Source organism: Rhinolophus sinicus, linkage group LG07 (assembly GCF_036562045.2).
Source record: "Rhinolophus sinicus isolate RSC01 linkage group LG07, ASM3656204v1, whole genome shotgun sequence".
NCBI classification, from domain to species: domain Eukaryota; kingdom Metazoa; phylum Chordata; class Mammalia; order Chiroptera; family Rhinolophidae; genus Rhinolophus; species Rhinolophus sinicus.
The window spans coordinates 105958900-105979002 of NC_133757.1; the positions used below are offsets into that span (position 1 = coordinate 105958900).

A 20103-nucleotide genomic window follows, 5' to 3' on the forward strand; every position below is an offset into this window, starting at 1 on the left:
TCCTTTCTCTGCGTGTCTTCATTTAATCTTCATTCAACTTGATGAGATGGGTACTACTGTTATCATCCCCTTTTATAGATATGGATACTGAGGCTTACAGAGGTTAAATGTCTTGCTAAGGTCATTCAGGAATAAATAGTGAAGCAAGAACTTAAAACGAGGCCTATCTGAACTAGAGTTCGTGCTCCTCATCTCCGCCTGAGTTGTCATATTTAGATATTTATTGATTTCTCATTATGGGTATGACCCCGTCATAGATACCTGGGGACTAAGTGCTCACCTTTGTGGAAACTGGTAATCCTAAAATGCAAAAATTAACCAAAACAGAGCAAAATCAAAGATAAGCAATGGGATTAAAGAAAGGACACATTTCATACAATCTTAAAAGATCAGGGTTTGACCTGATTGGAGTGAAAGGGAGATTCATTTGTCATTACTTCTCACGCCCCTTTGTGTTTGGATTTTATGCCTGGCCCTGCACCAGTTGGAGTGCATTTCGTTAGAGAAGTGTCACCTACATGTCAGGCATGGTGTTGGACAAGGAGGTGACAAACACCAAGCTCTGTCTAAGGGACCTTGGTTGCCCAGGGGAGTGATAGCGATGATGTGATAACATTGTTCATGCTCAGGTACCAGATAGCAGGTCTGATTTGGGAAGAAATGTTTTGTCCTCAGATTAGCTTGGGAAATGCTGTGTTTGTTAAACAAAGTTACATTTTTTTAACTGAAAAGTTTCTCAGAGCCTTTAAGATACTCATATGCTTTGTGACTATCCAAAGGATTATTATAATTTGGGAAACACAGACAGCAATTCTGTTATTGGGTTCCTTTCTCAGGTTACCTTTCTTGTAGCATATCTTATTCCAGGTAAAATTTATGACTCTTTTAGAAAACCCTTAGGAATGGCCTAATACTTTGATTATGGGCCTAATAGTTTTCATTTGGCAATTGGAGGAATAAGATTTATATTTAACTAAAAGGTCTTTTTATACTTCCTTAGATCACAAGCTTCATGTGCTGAAACAAGTGAGATTTTGTAACAAAAAGAGGTATGGAAGTAATTGTTAGGAAAAGAGAACCGTTAGGGAGCTTGAGGGTGGGAACATGAAGGAGGGTTGATTGCACCCTGTTCCTAAGCCTGCTTCCATTTCTGCACCCCTCACTATCTTGCTTTCATATCTGCTCCCCTCACTATCTTGCTTCCCAGGACCCGAGTGGAGCTGATGAAATGTCCATCTTCCTAAAAGCTCTACCAAATTCATGTTGGAGTGGAAAAGAGCAGTGCAGATAGATGGTGGCTTTGAATTTTCATCTCTGAAACTACTAACGTAATAGACCCAAATCACAAAAAGCCGGATTCGATAGTTGGTTAAACTCAACAATCAAAGTGATTCAGTTGAACCATTTTAAAGAAGAACTATTAAAAAGAAGTAGCAGCCCATCACTAAATAGCTGATTCTTTTTCCAGTTCGAATGTGCTATAGTTTTTTCCTCCTAAGTGTGGTTTGGTTTGGTGAGAACTACTTTGAGACAGAATAGACCAAATGTGGATTGTTTTAGGGCAAAGGTGACTCAAATTACTATTAAATTTAAAAAAAAAATAAAATATGTATGAGAATTCTTAACAAGACACGTTTTTCCGCAATATCAGATATATCGATGAACCAGCTAGAGGATGCAAGGGAAAAAATGGAATGGGAAGGCTTTGGATTTTACCATTATCAACAGAGGGCTGACTGTGAAGCAGAGGCCCCAACAGAGTCCTGCCTTTATCAAACCACTGATTAGATTAGGGGACACACAGTGCACACTATCATGTGTTAAGTGTCAGGTGAGTGGCACAGGTAGTATGAGAGTTCAGATAGGATGTGGCAGGCAGAATAATGCTTCTCCCTCAAAGATGTCTGGGTCCTAATCCCCGAAACCTGTGACTATGTTATATTGCATGGCAAAGGGGAATTAAGGTTGCTTATCACCTGGCATTGACATAAACTGATTATTTTAGATTATCTTGGGGACCCAATGTAGTCATAAGAATCCTTTAAAGTGAAACGGGGAGGCAGAAGAGGAGGTCAGAGTCAGAGAGATTTAAAGATGCTCCATTGTTGGAAGGAGGAGCCACAGGCAAGGAATGCAGGTGAGCGTGAGACGGTGGAAAAGGCACGGAACAGAAGGAATGTAGCCCTGCAAACATCTTAATTTTAGCCTAGCGAGACCTATTTTGACTTCCGCCCGCTAGAACTGCAAGGTAGTAAACTTACGTTGTTTTAAGCCATTAAGTTTGTGGTAATTTGTTATAGCAGCAATAAGAAACTAATACAACGATGATGAAGAGAAAGAGGAGTTAGGGACAGTTTTATAAAGAAGGTGGTTCTTGAGCCAGGTATTCAAGATAGACTAGTGGTAATAATTCCTTTACCCAGTCGTCTGTTGATGCGCATTTCACTTGTTTCCATTTTTTTTGGGCGATTGTGAATAGCACTGCAGTGAATATAGGGATGCATCTATATTTTTAAATTAGTCTTTTGGATTTCTCCTGATAAATACCCAGGAGTGGAATAGCTGGGTCAAAAGTAGTTCTATTTTTAATTTTTTGAGATACCTCCATACTGTTTTCCATAGTGGCTGCACCAATCTGCAATCCCACCAACAGTGCATAAGGGTTCCCTTTTCTCCACATCCTCTCCAGCACCTGTTGTTTGTAATTCATTGATGATAGCCATTCTGACAGGTAAGGTGATATCTGATTGTGGTACATTTATGCAATGGAATATTATTCTGCCATAAAAAAGAATGACATCTTACCATTTGCAACAATATGGATGGACCTAGAGGTTATTATGCTAAGTGAAATAAGTCAGACTGAGAAAGACAAATAGCCATATGATATTACTTATATGTGAAATCTAAAGAACAGAATAAACAAACAGAAGCAGACTCAGATACAGAGAACAAACTGATGGTTACTACATGGGAGGGGGTTGAGGGGCTGGGTGAGAAAGGTGAAGGGATTGAGAAGTTCAAATTGGTAGTTATAAAAGAATCACGAGAGGGTACAGTATCGGGAATCTAATCGATAATATTGTAAAAACTATCATGTCAGGTGGGTACTGGACTTATGAGGGGGATCACATCATAAATTATATAAATGTGTAACCACTAATGCTGCAGACCTGAAACTAAAATAATATTGACTGTCCACTACTAAAACAAAGAGTAGTAGTAACAGAATTAAAGTCATAGAATTTATGTTCCAGATACTGAGCTAAGCCTTTTATACTCTTCAATTCCTTTATCCTCACAAAAACTGTAAAAGTAGTCCTCTTTCCCCATTTTGTAGATGAGAAAACTGAGGTTCAGCGAGGCTCAGTAAATTGTGCAATCACTGCAGTGCGGTCCTGGTCAGTAGCTGCCTTTTAACGACGTAATGGAAGCCGACATATTTTGGGAGCTTGCTGTGCACAGGCAAGGTGCTGAGGTGTCGTTATCTCCTGTAATCCTCTCAGGATCTGTGGCGTGTAGTGACTTGTAACTTTTCCGGGCGTGGATTTATCTGGCCAGCAATATGGCTGCATTGGAGGGGAGGAGGCGGGAACCAGAAAACCCAGTCAAGACACAACAGTTAAGTGCCGATCAGAACCTAAAATGCGGGTAAAAACAGGGGGCATGTGAAGGAGAAGACGGATTCCACAGACAATCTTCTTCTTTGTTGAGTTATGTAACTCCTGTATTGAAACAACTTCACTTCCATCTCTAATATTTCCCTCGCTGTGTGGTTAGGGTACTACTTCAATGAGTTTAGGCGCTTGATAATTACAGTTCGTGGAAGGTGTCAGTATTGACAGAGTCTGTAGACCAGACTTTTCCACTTACTGCGAGTGTGGGCAGAGGTCATGCCAACTTCCTTATAACAGGCCTCACTCATTTCTCTCCTGCAGTGATAACTCACAGACATTGTCTTTAATTTCCTGGTGTTTTAAACCAAGCGATAGTAACTTCTCACTTCAGTACAACAATAAGAAGTATGTATTTATTGAAAACCTGCCATTTAAAAGAGCAATATACTAATCACTGATTTTTAGTCATTCATCAAAAGTGACTAAAAATCAGTTTGGAAACACCTGACCAAGGGTGGCGAAATGGAATTAGAAAGGGGAGGTGAGTAGGTATTTGTTGGTGTCAGTAATATTGTGGAATGAACACTAGTTTCTTTTCGTGTAGAAATAGATTTGCAATTTTCTCTGCCCAAATATAAGAACCATTTGAAAATTTTAGAAAAACCTGTGAAACTCTGATCGTCTGATCTATGGAAAATTCCATCCATGTTCTATTTGAGGAGAACCAATTCTGTGCTTTTGAAAATTAAATTTACTGGGGTCACATTGGTTAATAAGATTATATTAGGTTTCAAGTATACAATACTATATATAATACATCATCTGTATGTTGTACACATGTGAGCACTGTGTGCTCATCACCCAAAGTTTAGTCCCCCAACGTCACCATATATTTGATCCTCTTTACCCTCTTCAACCACTCCCAGGTAATGATATTGTTGCCGCGACGAATTCTTTTTCAGAATGTGTGGATCCTTTAGTTAATACTGAATGGTAAAAAACATTTATGTAGAATTAATCAGTTTAAAAAAAAATGAAATACTATATTTATGCTCAAGCAAGAATTTGACAGTAATGCTTGGGAGTATGCTCATGCTCATTATAAAGAGAGAGTTTAGTACTCCAATATGAGATGCAAGCAGATTCCTTTGTACCACTTCCTACTCCATCCTCAGTCTGTCTGTCTATATTCATTTTAATAGATGGTATCTTCCCACTCATTTCAAAGAATGATTTCGGACCTTTCACTTCCAGCTTGAGTTAGCAGTGTAAGTTCCTACCCAGTGGGGTTTGATGTTCTCGTCAGTTAAGCGATCAAAGCCAAATCCTTAAAGCCTGCATATCTTACAGTAGATTCTAATGAGTTCTAAGTTGGCCATTCTTCTTAGTTTTAATCAAAGCAAAAGATGACATTTGCATTTTTGTCATCTTCATTTCAAAGTATTTGTCACATTATTAGATTCAGGATCACCCTGAGTGGTTACACATCAGTAGAATCTGTCTAGCCATTTCCTGCCAGAACCGGAGCCCATTTCTACATAAGTGGTATATCACCTGAACACATAGAAACATTAGAATTATGTAAGTGCAGATTACTTAGAACCAGAAGTCATCATGGCAGGAAAATTGGGGTAATCTGGAGTTCTCAGAGCCACCCACCCAATGTAGCTTCCTACCACTCTCCTGATTCCAGGCCCTTTGAGGTGCCACTGGTTCCCCCATTGCTTCCTTTACATCTCCCCACGTTTACACACACGCACAACCTTATTTTCTGCCTTTGTTCTACTTGCAGGGTATTTTTTCCATTTCTTCAATTAGCTGTATTAATCAGGACACATGGATGAGTAGGGACAGGGAATGCAAGTGCTCTCGTGCTCATGGTGTGTGTGTGTGTGTGTGTGTGTGTGTGTGTGTGTGTGTGTGTGTGTGAAATACACCTGCGAAACCAACAGACTTTGATAATAGCCATCCAGCCATGCTGACTCTCACATTGAGAATGTGCTGCTGATCTTTGAGTGACCTAAATTATAATGCTCAGCTTGGTGGGCCCCTGGAGTTAGATCATTATCCACAGTAAATGTGTAACATTTGACAACTAAATTTTAGAGTTAGGGCATTCTTAGTTTTAAAAACTTTTTTGAGACTTTGGGCTAGTAAGTTATTTGTATGGTTTCTAAGTACGTAAAAGTTCAGGAAGCCTTTGCAAGTATATTTTTTCCTAATTATTTAAAAATTAGAAACTGAAAATAATTTGAGGGGATGTGCCAAAGAGTATTTGATTTGAAATAAATTAAATCCATATGTATACAGCACTCTATATAGTCAAGATGAAATTAACATTTTACTGTAGATCTGTTCTTGTTTTTCTTAAGGGGATGTTATCCAAATGTTTTATTGTTATTGGCAAGATCCAGGTCTCGAATCTATTCTCAGTGTTATGTTTTGTTCAGTCTTGGCTTTTGGGCCAAAATAATAACCACTTATTATTTTGCCAGAAATTCAGCATTACCAGTAATGTATTTCCTGACAATTGCATAATATTCTTGACTGTCATGAAAATTACTTTGCTTAAAATTAATATATGAAAATGTGTAGTTATACAGATATATAACATACACACACTACGTATTTATTTGTATTCAAGCTAAAAGATGGCTTATGGCAAAATGTGAAATCCAATTATTTGTGTATTTTGAGAAAAAAAGATCACAGCAAGAACATGTATTTTAGTTTGTTTTCTAATGTCGAGGTGGGGGTGGGGGAATATTGTAATGGATAATTTGCCCATACCTTCAAATTATCAAATATATGGTACTTAGGAGTAACATGTGACAAATACTGGATGCATATTTACATAGAAATGTAACACTTATAACACTGAGTGAATTTGGGAGGAAATGGTTAAAATGTCCTTCAACAGATTATCAACTTATTTTCTTGGATTTTAATTATTAGCTCGATAGAAAAGTACTGCAGGGTGGCATTTGTGTTTTCTCACAACAAAGTATAAAAATGACTGTCAAGTTCCCTGTTTTAACAAGAATGAAGGAAAACTACGAGCCATTCGCTTCCTGCATGGCCGCATTCCAGCTGTGCAGACTGGTCATAGCACATCTGCCAATCAGAACAGGCTCTAGAGGGAAGCCCTCTGATGCTGAGTCTTGTTTACATGCATTGTGACTCTGTTTCTCCCTCCTTTTATGTATTGTACCACTAGGGAGATTAGTGGGGGAGTTCAGATTGCGTGCCTAAATAAACTATAGGAAACTAGGATCACAGCCACAGCATATTGTATTACGGGCAGCCTTTGAGTTCATCTTTAGCCACAGGTAAGGGACGTTGCTTTGTTATATGAGGATGGCTGATGTGCAACCAGTTTCTAGCTGTACTTTGAAACATTATACTTTACTTTTTGTAGCACAACTAGCAGGCTAAAAGCTGAAGAGGAACGATTGAAAAAAATGATAAAAATGTGCATTGTGTTGCTGTGACTTTAAATTTTTAGGACTCAACAAATGAAAAACCATGATATTTTTATTTAATGGCAGAGTAAAACAAAGTTAAATTAAAACAAACGTTTTAAAAGGAGCAGTAACTAAGTCACTGTATAGAGAAATTGGACCCAGAAACATATTAACAATGTGCACTTTGGAGAGCATTTTATCTAAACATGTTTTAATCCTCCTCCTCGTTAGTCTTTCAGAGGACAGTGTCTTCATGTGTACTAACTCTTTGGTTTAAGAAACATTTCTTTTTTATTATGAACCCATTCAGAAAGAATTGATCTATACATTTAACTATGTAAATCTGATTCCTCTCCTGCCATAATTCTTTCCAGAAGTTTTACAGTGTATTTTCATTATCTGTATGCTGCTCCACCAGCAAAACAATTAAAGGGGAGAAAAAGAATTCCTGTCTAATCTTTGTTTTGGGATTAAATTCTGTCATGTTAGTGTTAATTTAGAAGATACATTAGAAAACCATATTTTGACAACATTGCATACTATTTTTTTAAAAGAGTCATTGCATAGGATTTTATCATGGCTTACACATTGCTTTTTGTTACTTTTTCCATAACACTGAGACCTATTTACTTCATCTTATTTATTTTTAAACATTTATTGAAAAGAAAAAAAAAAGTTCAGAGTCAAAAAAAACACAGCCTTTGCATTTTTCGTTTCTTTCTCTTGTATATAATAGTCTTCAGGTTGATTAACCGCATTTCACAGCAGTCTAAAATGGCACTTTTGAAAACTTGAAGCAGCCACATTCTCTTCTCTCACCCTATAACAGGGCGTCTCAACCTCACTGTTGACATTTTGGCGAGATAATTCTTTATTGTAGAATGTTGAGCAGCATCCCCAGTCTGTACCTGCCAAATGCTAGTAGCTCCTTCCTCCCCAATTGTGACAACCAAAAATGTCTTCAGACATTGCCAAATGTTCTCTGAGGGAGGGGTTGCAAAATCACCCCTGGTTGGAAACCACTGCCATATAGCACATAAGACCTAATTATCTTTGAAACATTGTGATCCATGTTCTGGAATGTTCTGGGTGATGGAGGGTTAAGGATGAGATAGTACGGGTCTTAGTGTATTTGCAGATGTTGCTGTAGCTGACTGCTCATTTTTCCCCTCCCCATCCTGTTAGATGCTTTTGCCAACCATGATTCATGGAATGATTTTTTGGAGCTGAGTAATTCGTGGCTTTTCAGCCTCCTTACTTTCTTTCCTTAGCTAAATTTTGTTTTGGTTTTAGCAAAGTGTTCAAAACAGCAAATATCTCTGAGAAAGAAATAATGCATGTAATGATATCTTTTCCAAGTAGATTATTTTAACTAACCATAAAATCTATATGCCTGTCCTTCTTTGTATCCTTTCTACCTTCTCTGTCAGACAAAACCTCTCAACTCTGATGAAGAACTTTATGCAGGGGAAGACACAGCAACCTTGTGAACAGTCCTTGTGAAATCTCATGGTATGGCAGCTAGTGTTTAAGAACTTTCCAGGGCTTCTAAAGAGCACTTTGACATGTAATCATCTTCTTTCTTTACAGATTGCAACGAACAAAATAAGCCAGAGCATCGTTCTTCAAGGTATGAATTTATAGTATTTAATAATTCTGTGTAAAGCTTCTCATTTGTAAAATATTGTTTGGAGGCAATGCAAGTGTCCCTTTTAGAGTGAGTGTATATTCGAGCCTTCTATGGCATTCAGAGAAGATTTAGAAGGGAAATAGTCATTCTCTGAACAAAAATTCTTTATAAAACTATTGACTACTTGGAAGACATTTTTATTTTGAGAATTCCTATCAATGACAGGTAAATCTGTACAAAAAAATTAGTTTATCCCTATGTCCTCTCTTTTGTGGTTTATTTCTCTCCCCCCCCTTGAACCAGTATTCTTATAAATATGTATTGCTTTTTTCCTAATTATAAAACTGACATGGGCTCATTGTAGAAATTTTTAAGAATATTTTTTTGAAGCTGAAGTTGAATAATATTGTATGTCATCTATAATTTAATATATATATATAGTCACAGGATATGGAGTATAGCTTAGGGAATAGAGTCAATGGAATTGTAATAGATATATACGATGTCAGTGGGGCAATAGATTGGGGGGGCAGTTATCACTTTGTGAAAGGTGAAATATCTAACTATTGCATTGTTTTGGACATCTGAAACTAATTAGAAAAGAAAAGAAAAGAAAGAAAGAAAATATTTTTTAAAATACAAAGCATTGAAAAAACATAGCCTGTTTTCCATCAATTTGAGATGGCTGGTTACTGCTAAAAATTTGGTATAATTGCTTCTGGATTTCTTTTATCAGTATATCTGTATTACAATTGAATTTTTTAAGTTCTTGTTAGATAATTTCAAATGGCCAGGAAGGTTATATATCACTTAAACCTCTTACGCAAACTGTCTGAGAGTGTTTCACAAGATCTTTACCAGTACTGAAGTGTATTTTTTAAAAAATCCTTGTCAAGCTTATAGGTAGAAAATTGTCTAACTTGCACTTCTATGCAAGAATTCAATTTTTTTAACCCAGTTCTGTGAAGGATTGTAATTTTTCTAATATTATTTTTTCCTTATTTCACATTCCATCACTTGCTTCACATTTTGTGTTGTAGGAACTGATAAAATGATGACAATGCATTCATTGGATTGATTGGCCTGATAAATCAAACACTGATGCTTTTGCAAGGTATCAAACCCTAGAATGCATTGATCTCAAATAAATAAAAATAGAAAATCTGTGAAAACTCCATTAGTTGAATAACAATACATTTTGTAGAAATTGGGAGAAAAATATAGCTGAATATTTAGAATATAAGGCTGATTTTTTTTTCTAGGTATAATTCATATACATTAAAATTCACTCTTTTTGTGTATGACTCTATGAGTTTTGACAGATAGCTTTCACATATATCGTGTTTACCCGAAAATAAGTCCTAACCAGACAATCAGCTCTAATGCATCTTTCGGAGTAAAAATTAATATGACCTGGTATTATATTATATCATATCATATATCTATCATACCCGGTCTTATTAAGACCGGGTCTTATATTCATTTTTGCTCCAAAAGATGCATTAGAGCTGATTGTCCGACTAGGTCTTATTTTCGGGGAAACACAGTAGTTATGTGACTACTAACACAATCATAGAAAAGTTTGTGAGATTGATGTTTTCTATACTTAAAAAAAATAATGGAATAAAAACAATGTAAGAGAGCACTTTGATAGCATACTTAACTGTGAATGACAGAAAGTTGAAAGGGTAAAAAATACTTAGGATGATACAATCAGGATCCATAAGACCTTTGACATACTGAAGGTTTGATTGAATCAAGCAATATAGTTTTTATTGGAACAAATGTAAATCCTTACACTTAGATCTGAAAGACCAATGGAACATAAGGAGATGGGGGAGATGTGACTTAGCAATATGTTTGAAGAAATCCTGAGTATCTAATTCTTTATAAATTCATCATGAGTGAAAATTTTTATGTCATTGCCTCCACCTCCCCAAAAATGTTAACTTTGATTTAATTACATTGAAAGAACTATAGTGTATAGTATAAGAAAGGTAACAGCTCTAGACCACACTTTTGATGTTGTGTCCAATTCTGGTCCATAAGGCCTTGAAAATTCAAAGCATGCAGTCGTTGATATCACTTGGGGAACTTAAAAACAAACAAACAAAAAACAGCCCCGTGCTCATCCCCAGAGAGTCTCATTCAGTAAGTATGAAGTGAGTGGGGGAGTCTATGTATGGAAGAAGTCCCCCAGTGATTGTGATGTATAGCCAGGCTGGGAACCACTGGAATAGAAGACAGCAGCTGAGGTGGGACATGGAAAATGAAAGAGAAGAGTAGAGTAGAAATCAAAGCTAAGTCACAGGGAGACTATGTAAGGAACTGGGTGAATTTCATCTAGGTGTGGTCGTTTTGGGAAGTGTATGGGACAGAAATAACTGGCTTCAAACATGCGGGAAGCTGGCATGTAGAAGAGATTAGCAAAATTAGTCCTCATAAATGCTATATTTCCCACTAAGAGAAAACAGGGATCCTTGGAGGAGGGGCTGATTCCAGGTCTGGGGAAGGGGAGAGAATGCGAGTGAATCTGGACTTCTGATGTGACAAACAGATAGGAAATGTTCCAATAATGGAGTCATGTCTAAAAGGCTTAGGAGGCAGCTTCAGGAGGACCCCACTAGCCAAATAGGGCGTAATTTGAGTATAAAAAAATTCTAAATGATAATGGATTCTAACACATTGGGTTTTTTAAGAATCCATGTAGAAGAAATAACAGAAACAGAAAATCATAATACAGGGATGCTCAATGTAATGGTTGATTCACACAAGGATCATTCATGGCTCCTAAAACTTGGGTAAAAAATTGTTGCAGGAAGAGATATTCATACTGTCTTTAAATGTATTATTCATTTACGGGGAAAATGTACTTTTTCAATGAAGAGACCTGCTGAGCACATTCTTAATCAAGTCATCAACTTATATATATCATCATTAGTGAGACAACCTGTCAATATGTGCCTCCAGATGATACGTTAGCTGTACACGCAGATGTCACTTATGTAGTAGTCGTCCTGGCAGAAAAAGATAATGCCATGTTAACTTTGATTTAATTACATTGAAAGAACTATAGTGTACAGTATAAGAAAGGTAACAGCTCTAGACCACACTTTTGATGTTGTGTCCAATTCTGGTCCATAAGGCCTTGAAAATACAAAATGGCTAGGAAAATATTCTAGATTAAAAGAGACTGTGAATTTCTTTTTAATCTGGAATTTTAAAATCCAAATTTACAACAAAATACTTTGGGGATAATTAAGAAAATTGTTATATGAATTTTATTTTAGAGAATATTTTATTAATATTATTTTTACTTTTTTTAGATGTATAATAGGAATGATGTTATGTGGGAAAATGTCCTTATTCTTAGGAGAAGTTTTATGTATGATGTAGTCTTATGTTTGCAACATACTCTCAAATGATTGATGAGAAGAAGCAACAACAACAAATATCGAAAAATAAAACAGCATATATGGGAAAATATTAATCATTGGTGAATAGATGAAAAGTATATGTGTATTGATTGTACTGTCCTTCAACATTTCTGTAGACTTGAAATTTCCAAAATACAAAGTAGCCGTGGAGGGAACTGTTTTGTTGTTTCCTGGAGTCCTACAGGGCAGAATGTGAATCTGTGGGTAGAACACTGAGAGGGGTAGATTTCTGCAGAATGTGAGTAAAGATTTCCTGACAGGGCTAGTCAGAGATAGGATGGACCACTCTGAGGGAAGGCTGTCAAGGAAAAGCTAGACAAGCCAATGCTGGGAATAAAACAAAGATTCACACGTGACTCTGGCCCTTTGCACATTCAACAGCTGATAAATATTTGTTGAGAGGCCCTAATCCAGGCTCAGGATACAACAGAAAACAAGAAAAAGACATTGTTTTGGGTTTACACTCCCAATCTCTGAGAGCCTATGTACTCTAAAGTCAGATCCAAGTCTTCATGGCTGTGCTTCCGGCAATGCTTTGGTACTCTTGAGGGTACGTGTATTCAGAAAATAGTTTATTCTTTCACCTCTGATTTACACTGTCAGGATGTCAAGGGCTATGCTACTAGTCTTAGTAACCAACCCTAGCACTCAGTATAGCACCTGGTCTACAATAAGCACCTAATAAATGTGTGTTGAATAAATGCCAAGTGTAATTCCAAGAGATAAAGGGAAATGCCAATATTTTTACCTTGGAAATTTGGAAGATCCCAGCTCTCAAAAGATTGTCCATGACTGTTTTAAGTATGCTTGTTAACAGCAACAGCAAGAAGTAATACCCTACAAAAAAAGGACAGTTATTTTCCCAGGACAGGCCATTGTTTTCTATCCAGGTATCTGCTGGGATTGGCAGTGACCTGTGCTTTCCTTGCCATCCTCAGCTGAGCAGGGAATCCCCACCAAGGCAGCAGTACAATAAACAGATTAATACCTGCTGCATCAACAGGGCAGAAAGAAGAAAATACAAACCAAAAGTCAATTTTGATATGATTGTTGATTCTCTTTAGGCCACTCAGCAGCAACAATGATGGGCTCAAAAGCCCAGCAAGGATAAGAGAAATGCATTTCTTTTGTTTGTGTTTTTATAAGACCAAACACTGCTATAGCTTTCACAGTGAGAGATCAATAAATCAGGGACGTCTGCCTGTTCTTTCATTTTAGTGCTGAAATAAGAAGGCAAGCATAACTCTTGTCAAGTTAAAGGAAAAGTTTTATCAGGTATAGGCCAATGCTAAGACCCAGAACTGAAAAACAATACTTAAGCATTTTTAAAAGTCTTGCTGGGTGCTTTTTGATTAGTTTGTTCTGATGTTGGCGTTTAAAAATTTTGCTTATTGATGACTGACTAATGTGGAGGTCAAAAATGTCTGAATTCTTCTTGTCTTTTCCTTATTAGTTTAAATACACAATTTCCCAAATTGATGTCCAGTGGAACATTCTTCTGTAGGATTTTAATCAGTATGCAAGAAATAAACATTTGTGCACCAAAAAGTTTGTGAAATGGTAAATTATAACAAAATTAGAGATATTTCTTTACTGTGATATACTAAAGTACATTATAAAACTCCAAGTCAGAGATTTACTATATAGGACTTACATGTTTTTGGTTTGAATTTATAACTTCCTTTTCCAGACATAGCTATTAATAACATCTAGAAAAAAAATCTACTATGGAATGGCAGTTTGGGAAACTAATTGAGAGGGAAATAGGAGCTAAAGATAATAAAGTTAAGCCCTGTGGCAATTGGTGCCAAAAGTGGAAAATTAGGAGCTCTTTTTACCAACCCACTAGCTCTGAATAATACATCCCAATGACTTAGGCAAGTTGCAAAACCAGCTACTTTGTCTTAAATGTTTTACCTACTATAAGGAAATCAGTTACAGCAGCAAAAAAAGAAGACAGCAAAACAGAAATCTCTAAATCTGTTTCTCAAAAATTATCATTTGAGTCTTAGTCTTTCTAAAGCCTTCTTGAAACCGTGTTATAATCACCTTTGATACCTATTTATAAAATTCAATGAAACTTCAGTAAAAATCACAAATTTATAAAATTCAATGAAACTTCAGTAAAAATCACAAAATTTTTTTTAAACTCAGCACAGAGATTTTAAAATTTATAAGGAAGAGCAAGAATAGCCAAGGCATTTTTGAAGATCAAGAGAGAGAGAGGAGAACTCTTACAAGTAATTAAGACAGTATTTTGTCACCAGACAGAGAAATAGGTCAATGGAACAGAACAGACAGAGATGGGCTCATACAGTCCTGTTTCATGTGCTACGATAGAGGCGGCATTGCAGATGAAAGTGGACATGCCAAGAAATGGTGCAGAAACAACTGATTATCTATATGTATAAAAATCCAGATAGAATTTGTTTTATTTTATCATGTGAGGTAGAATCTAAAGCTATAAGAGTACAAAAGTAAAACTGAAACATTTTGAAGAAATATATGAAACTATCTTTATGACTTTGGGGTAGGGAAAGAGTTCTTAAGGCTCAACAAATACATACCACAAAGAAAAAGATGGATGAATTTGACTATGTGAAAAAAGTCTAAAACTTGCATACATAAAGACATCGAAAGCAGGTGAAAAGACAAGTCATGACTGCATTGCACTTAGGCAACCAAGGTTAGGGTCCAACATAAAAAAAAAATTATACACCAGAAAGAAAAAGACAAATAGCTCAGTAAAATAGGTGCAGAGAACTCAAAGGATGACACTAAGTAGCCAACTAATATGTAAAAAGATTATTTATCTTGCTACTATTAAGATGTGTAGCAACATGACAAAGAGATGCCATTTCACCTCCATTGAGTTGGCCTAGAAATCTCGAAGATTGACAATAACAAGTCTGTATGAGAATAATTTGATACATCATATTTATCATTATCATTTCAGCTTTACCAGATATTGCTCAATTGTATTTAGGTAGCAATTGAGTATTATCTGGTAATGGGCATACCATCCAACTCAGCAGGTATTATATAGCCTAGAAAAATTCTTTCAGATGTCTCAAAGGAACCATGTATGAGACTGTCGACAGTAGCACTATTTGAATTAAGGGAACTACAGGTACATATGATAACGTAGATAAATCTCAGAAACATAATTGTGGATGATAAAAAGCAGGTTTTAGAAGGATAGGTACACTATTACACCATTTATATAAAGCGGAGGTCAACAAAAGGGCCAAATCTAGCCTGCCACCTGTTTTTGTAAATAAAGTTTTATAAATCAATGACTTGACACCCTGGAAAAACACACTGTTCCCCAATATTCACCAATAAAAAATTTTTTTTTCATAGTAACTTAGCCATGCCCATTTCTTTGCATATTGTCTGTCCGCTTTTGCAATACAGCAACAGAGTTGACTAGTTACCATAGAAACCATATGGCCCTCAAAGCTGAAAACACTTAACTCCCTGACCGTTTATAGAAAAAGCTTGTGAACTCCAGATTAAAAAAAAAAAGTTTGCAGAGTCTTTATCATAGGCAAAACACAATATGTTGCTTATTGTATATGTTTATGGTTACATATATATGTATATTTATGTATTTTTATATGTATAGCATACTCTTTTTATAAAAGTATAAGAAGATGCATGAAAGTGGTAAGTAGTGAATTTAGGATATTGATTATCAAAGGAATGGGTCAGGGAACAGTGCATAGGGAACTTTAAGTGTATCTATACTGTTTTATTATACTGCTTTATTTCTTAAGCTAAGTGATAGGCTTTGCAGTATTATCTACATTTTTTTAAATCCTGAAAATTTTCATAATTTAAAAGGCTTCCAAAAAGACCTTGGAAGTCCTATGGCACCGATAAAGATGGTTTTATAGGACATGGACATAAATTGAGTGAAATTTTCTTTATTTCTGGAAGAAGAAAATAAAAAGAAAGTAATCAAGAATCTTCAGAGAAAAACATGATTAAATACTGTTCCCATTTTGCCTCTCCTCAGTGCTACTCTTGTAGTTCCCTTTACTCAAAGCACCATGTGTTGCTTTGTGGATTTTTATCCCACTTTAGCACTTAAGACTTATGCAGGTAACACATGAAAGCATTTTTTAGTAGTACAGAAATATGTAGTACCTGCCTTTATTCCATAGGCAACTATTATTAAGAGTCTGGTGATTCAATGCCTATCCTAATCTGCTTTCTCTGTGTGTGTGTGTGTGTGTGTGTGTGTGTGTGTGTGTGTGTGTGTTCAAATAATATTTAAAATAAATGGGGACATATGTGTGTGTAGTGTGTAGGTTTATATGTATATATGTTTGTGTATATATTCATATATATACATATATATATATTTATACCAGCTTGCCTTTTTCACTTATATTTTAGATAGTAGTACCATGTCACTTTATACGTCATTATTTTTTTTAAACTGCTACATAGAATTTTCTAGTGTAGTTATTTATTTAACCAGTTCTTTTATTGATAACATGAGTTGTTTCCAGTTCATAATAGAAATGATGTTGCAATAAACATCTTTGTAGACATTCTTTGTGTATACATACACGTGTAAGAAAACTTCTATTGGTTCTTCCAAGATAGACCTTTTTCCTCAACTTTCTATTGAACTCCTATTCTCATTCACAGTTATTTTAACTTTTAAAATTTTATATGCCGTATGTTTCTATTCTCAAGTCTCAGATTGTTTCATGGTGGTTTGGTGCCACTCCAGGTTTAGTAGGGCCCATTTCACACCCACCTCCCCATAAAGTGGCCTGAAATGTCCCCCTACACAGGGCAGTACTCAGACTAAACTGGCAGAATATTTGCAGCACATAGTTCAGTACACCAAGAATTAATAACCAGTGATGTGAAAACTTATAGCAACCACTTGATCATTAAAATTTGAAGGAGTCTCTGTTCTTGCCTTGACACCCTGTTGTTATTGTTATAAAAATGTTGAGGGGAGGCCAGATGGCTCAATTCCCACATGGGATGGTGGGCTGTGCCCCCTGCAACTAAGGATTGAAAACCACAACTGGACTTGGAGCTGAGCTGCACCCTCCACAACTAGATTGAAGGACAATGACTTGGAGCTGATGGGCCCTGGAGAAACACATTGTTCCCTAGTAGTCCCCAGTAAAATCTTCAAAAAAAAAGAAAATGTTGAGGGTTTTATTTTGATACTTTACCATCGGCACATTATGGTTTAAACAGATTAGCTAAAAGCCAAAGATTTAACTTGTTTTTACTCTTCTTTCTAAATTTGTCTATTAAAATGTCACGCTCTGCTGGGCTTAGTTTAACTACTGTAATTCTGTAGCATTTCCCTGCCCATATGTTTTGATTCTTGTACCTCTATAAGCTATAGCTTATGTGTAATTACTTTCTGGCATTATGTTTCCTAAGCTATAAGAGAAACATTACTTTTGCTGAAGCATCTGTAATGCTATAAACGAGGTGAAAATTAAAGTGTATACAGGTTTTGTCAGAAAAAAGGCCTTTTGCCATAAGAGATTTGGAACGATTAACATTTTATGTCAGTCTACAGAGAATACATATATATATATATATATATATATATATATATATATATATATATATATATATGTGTGTGTGTGTATACATATGTATGTATTATATATATATGTGTGTGTGTGTGTGTGTGTGTATAAAGTTGCTTTATTGTAGTTTTAAGAAATGTGACTTTAGCATTTCCCCCTGGTGTGATGGGAATGAAAATTAAGCATTTATGTGGTATATCAGTTGGGTAATTGAAAAGTTTTATCAGCTGGCCTTATCACTACCAGCTTAGTGTGGTACTTAATATTTCATGTGGGGGCTTCTCTGAAGGTATTTCAAATTAAACTATCAGCAGGAGTTAACTTTGCAGCAGCAGCTGGTTCTCTTTTTATTACTTGTTCTCAAGATGGGCCTATGTGGCCACCCGTTTCTCAGCAGCCCAGGGAGCACATGGAACTCCTGGCCCTTAAATTTTTTCATCCTAATTCTTTCCTCTCTTTCTCTTGGGTTAGTCGTGTTTTATGTTAGTTCTTTACTTTTCTGCAGTATAAGTCAGAAGCAGTGATTTATTTACACAAGTTCTACAAAATCTATTAAGTAGCGTTTAGTTGAGTAAACTTTGTATACATCTCTGTGGATTTCATTCTGTTCCTAGGTTATGGTTTTACCCCAGCTAATAAATATCTTTGCACAACTGGACTTTAATTAAAAAAAAGTGTTTTCTCTTACTGGTACAGCATATATCACATTCTTTAAATGTATTGATTAGGATTATAAACCACAGAAGTGAACTAATTCCTGAAAAATCTTAGTGTGGACAGAATTGCTACCAATCATTCAGTAGCCCAGTCACCTCCTGTCACATTAACAGAACAGCTGTTGGTCAGAATTTAATCTTGTCCTTTACATATAAAACGCTTCTCAAAACCAGAAATCAGGCCTGGTCTCAAAAACACAATTTTAGGGTTGGGGGCTGGCTTCCTTTTTGACTAGGCGCTCCTCTAGATAATAAATCAGAGCATTTAGTTCTGCCCTGGTGCCATGCTTTTGTCACTTCTGATCTCGTTCCAGTTGTAGAGCGTCTCTCCAGACTTGCAGAGTAAACCTGCCCACCCTGTACTGTCTCCTAAATGCAGCAAAAATAAGGCAGGCATGCCAAAGAAGGACTTGTGTGTGACTCCCTCTCCTTTTAGAAAGTAGCACTGAGAATCAGTACCATTTGGTAATTAAGAAAAAAAAAGAATATGAGGAATGTATTGATTGCCTGGTTGTCTGAATGCCTTAGAGACACACTATGTCTTGAATACAAACATCCTCTCAGTTGTTAACCTGTTTCTTGGAGATAATATTGTCCCTGGCACACGGCCTGACAGGTAGTCCAGGGATGCTATCAAGGGATGACAAGCAGGGCTTAAGGTTTATCACCATCTACTGCCCAGTAGTTTCCCTTTTGGTTACAGATTCTAAAGAGAAATTCCAAGTAGGGAAAGTCCTTATAAGCAGAACTGCACTCCTCAGAATTTTTCTATATGATAAATTCCTATCTTTAACACCATTGTTCTTTTCTTATTTTAAATGAAATTATATCCATTTGTTCTGGTTATAAAGTAGCATATGTTCATGATAGAAAATTTGAAAAAAATAAGTATATAAAAGAAAAAAATCATTTATAATCCCACCTGCTCATAGTTAATTACTATTGTATTTTGATGTATTTCTTTCTGGTTTTTATCTTTTCATACAGATACTATAATTTTAACATAGAGGTTCATGAATATACTGTTTTAAATTATTGTTTTCATTTAACATTATATCATGAACACTTTCCCATTTTAGTAGTTTTTATAAATCGGGATAACATTTTTTATTACAAAGCAATCTAGTGTTATTATAGAAAGTTTATTTAAAAAAAAAGGAAAAGAAAACAATCACTCATAGTCCAACCACTGAATGATAACTATTGTTGGTATATTGGTTATTCCGTCTTTTTTCTGTGCCTACTTGGTGTATTTTTAAAAAAAAACATAATTGGGATCATACTGTACGTGGTAGTGTATATAACTGCCTTTTTTCACAATAGTTTTGTTTTTATTTTATCGGGGAATATTGGGGAACAATATGTTTCTCCAGGGCCCGTCAGCCTCAAGTCATTGTCCTTCAATCTAGTTGTGGAGGGTGCAGCTCAGCTCCAAGTCCAGTCGCTGTTTTCAATCTTAGTTGCTGGGGGCGCAGCCCACCATCCCATGCGGGAATTGAACCGGCAACCCTGCTGTTCAGAGATCGCACTCTAACCAAATGAGCCATCTGGCTGTCCCAAAACAATAGTTTATAAACGTTTTCCTATGATATGATTCTTAATGGTCTATCATGTAGGTATACTAAACTTTATTTTGCTATCGTCAGACATTTAGGTCATT

The 20103-nt window shown here is 36.0% G+C and overlaps 1 protein-coding gene across 8 annotated transcripts in view; it reads left to right on the forward strand.

The window, feature by feature from the left end:
• SH3D19 (SH3 domain containing 19) overlaps nt 1-20103 on the forward strand; it is a 141839-nt gene that overhangs the window by 54308 nt on the left and 67428 nt on the right. For 7 of the 8 annotated variants that reach the window (XM_019722837.2, XM_074338447.1, XM_019722822.2 and 4 more), the window contains one exon: nt 8672-8711. Coding sequence is in view for 2 of the 8 variants with exons in the window: in XM_019722822.2 (XP_019578381.2) it covers nt 8672-8711 (40 nt within the window). In the remaining 6 variants the exon portion in view is untranslated. Of the gene's footprint in view, nt 1-8511; nt 8594-8671; nt 8712-20103 lie in introns of all 8 variants that reach the window. The other variant, XM_019722844.2, reaches the window with a different exon arrangement.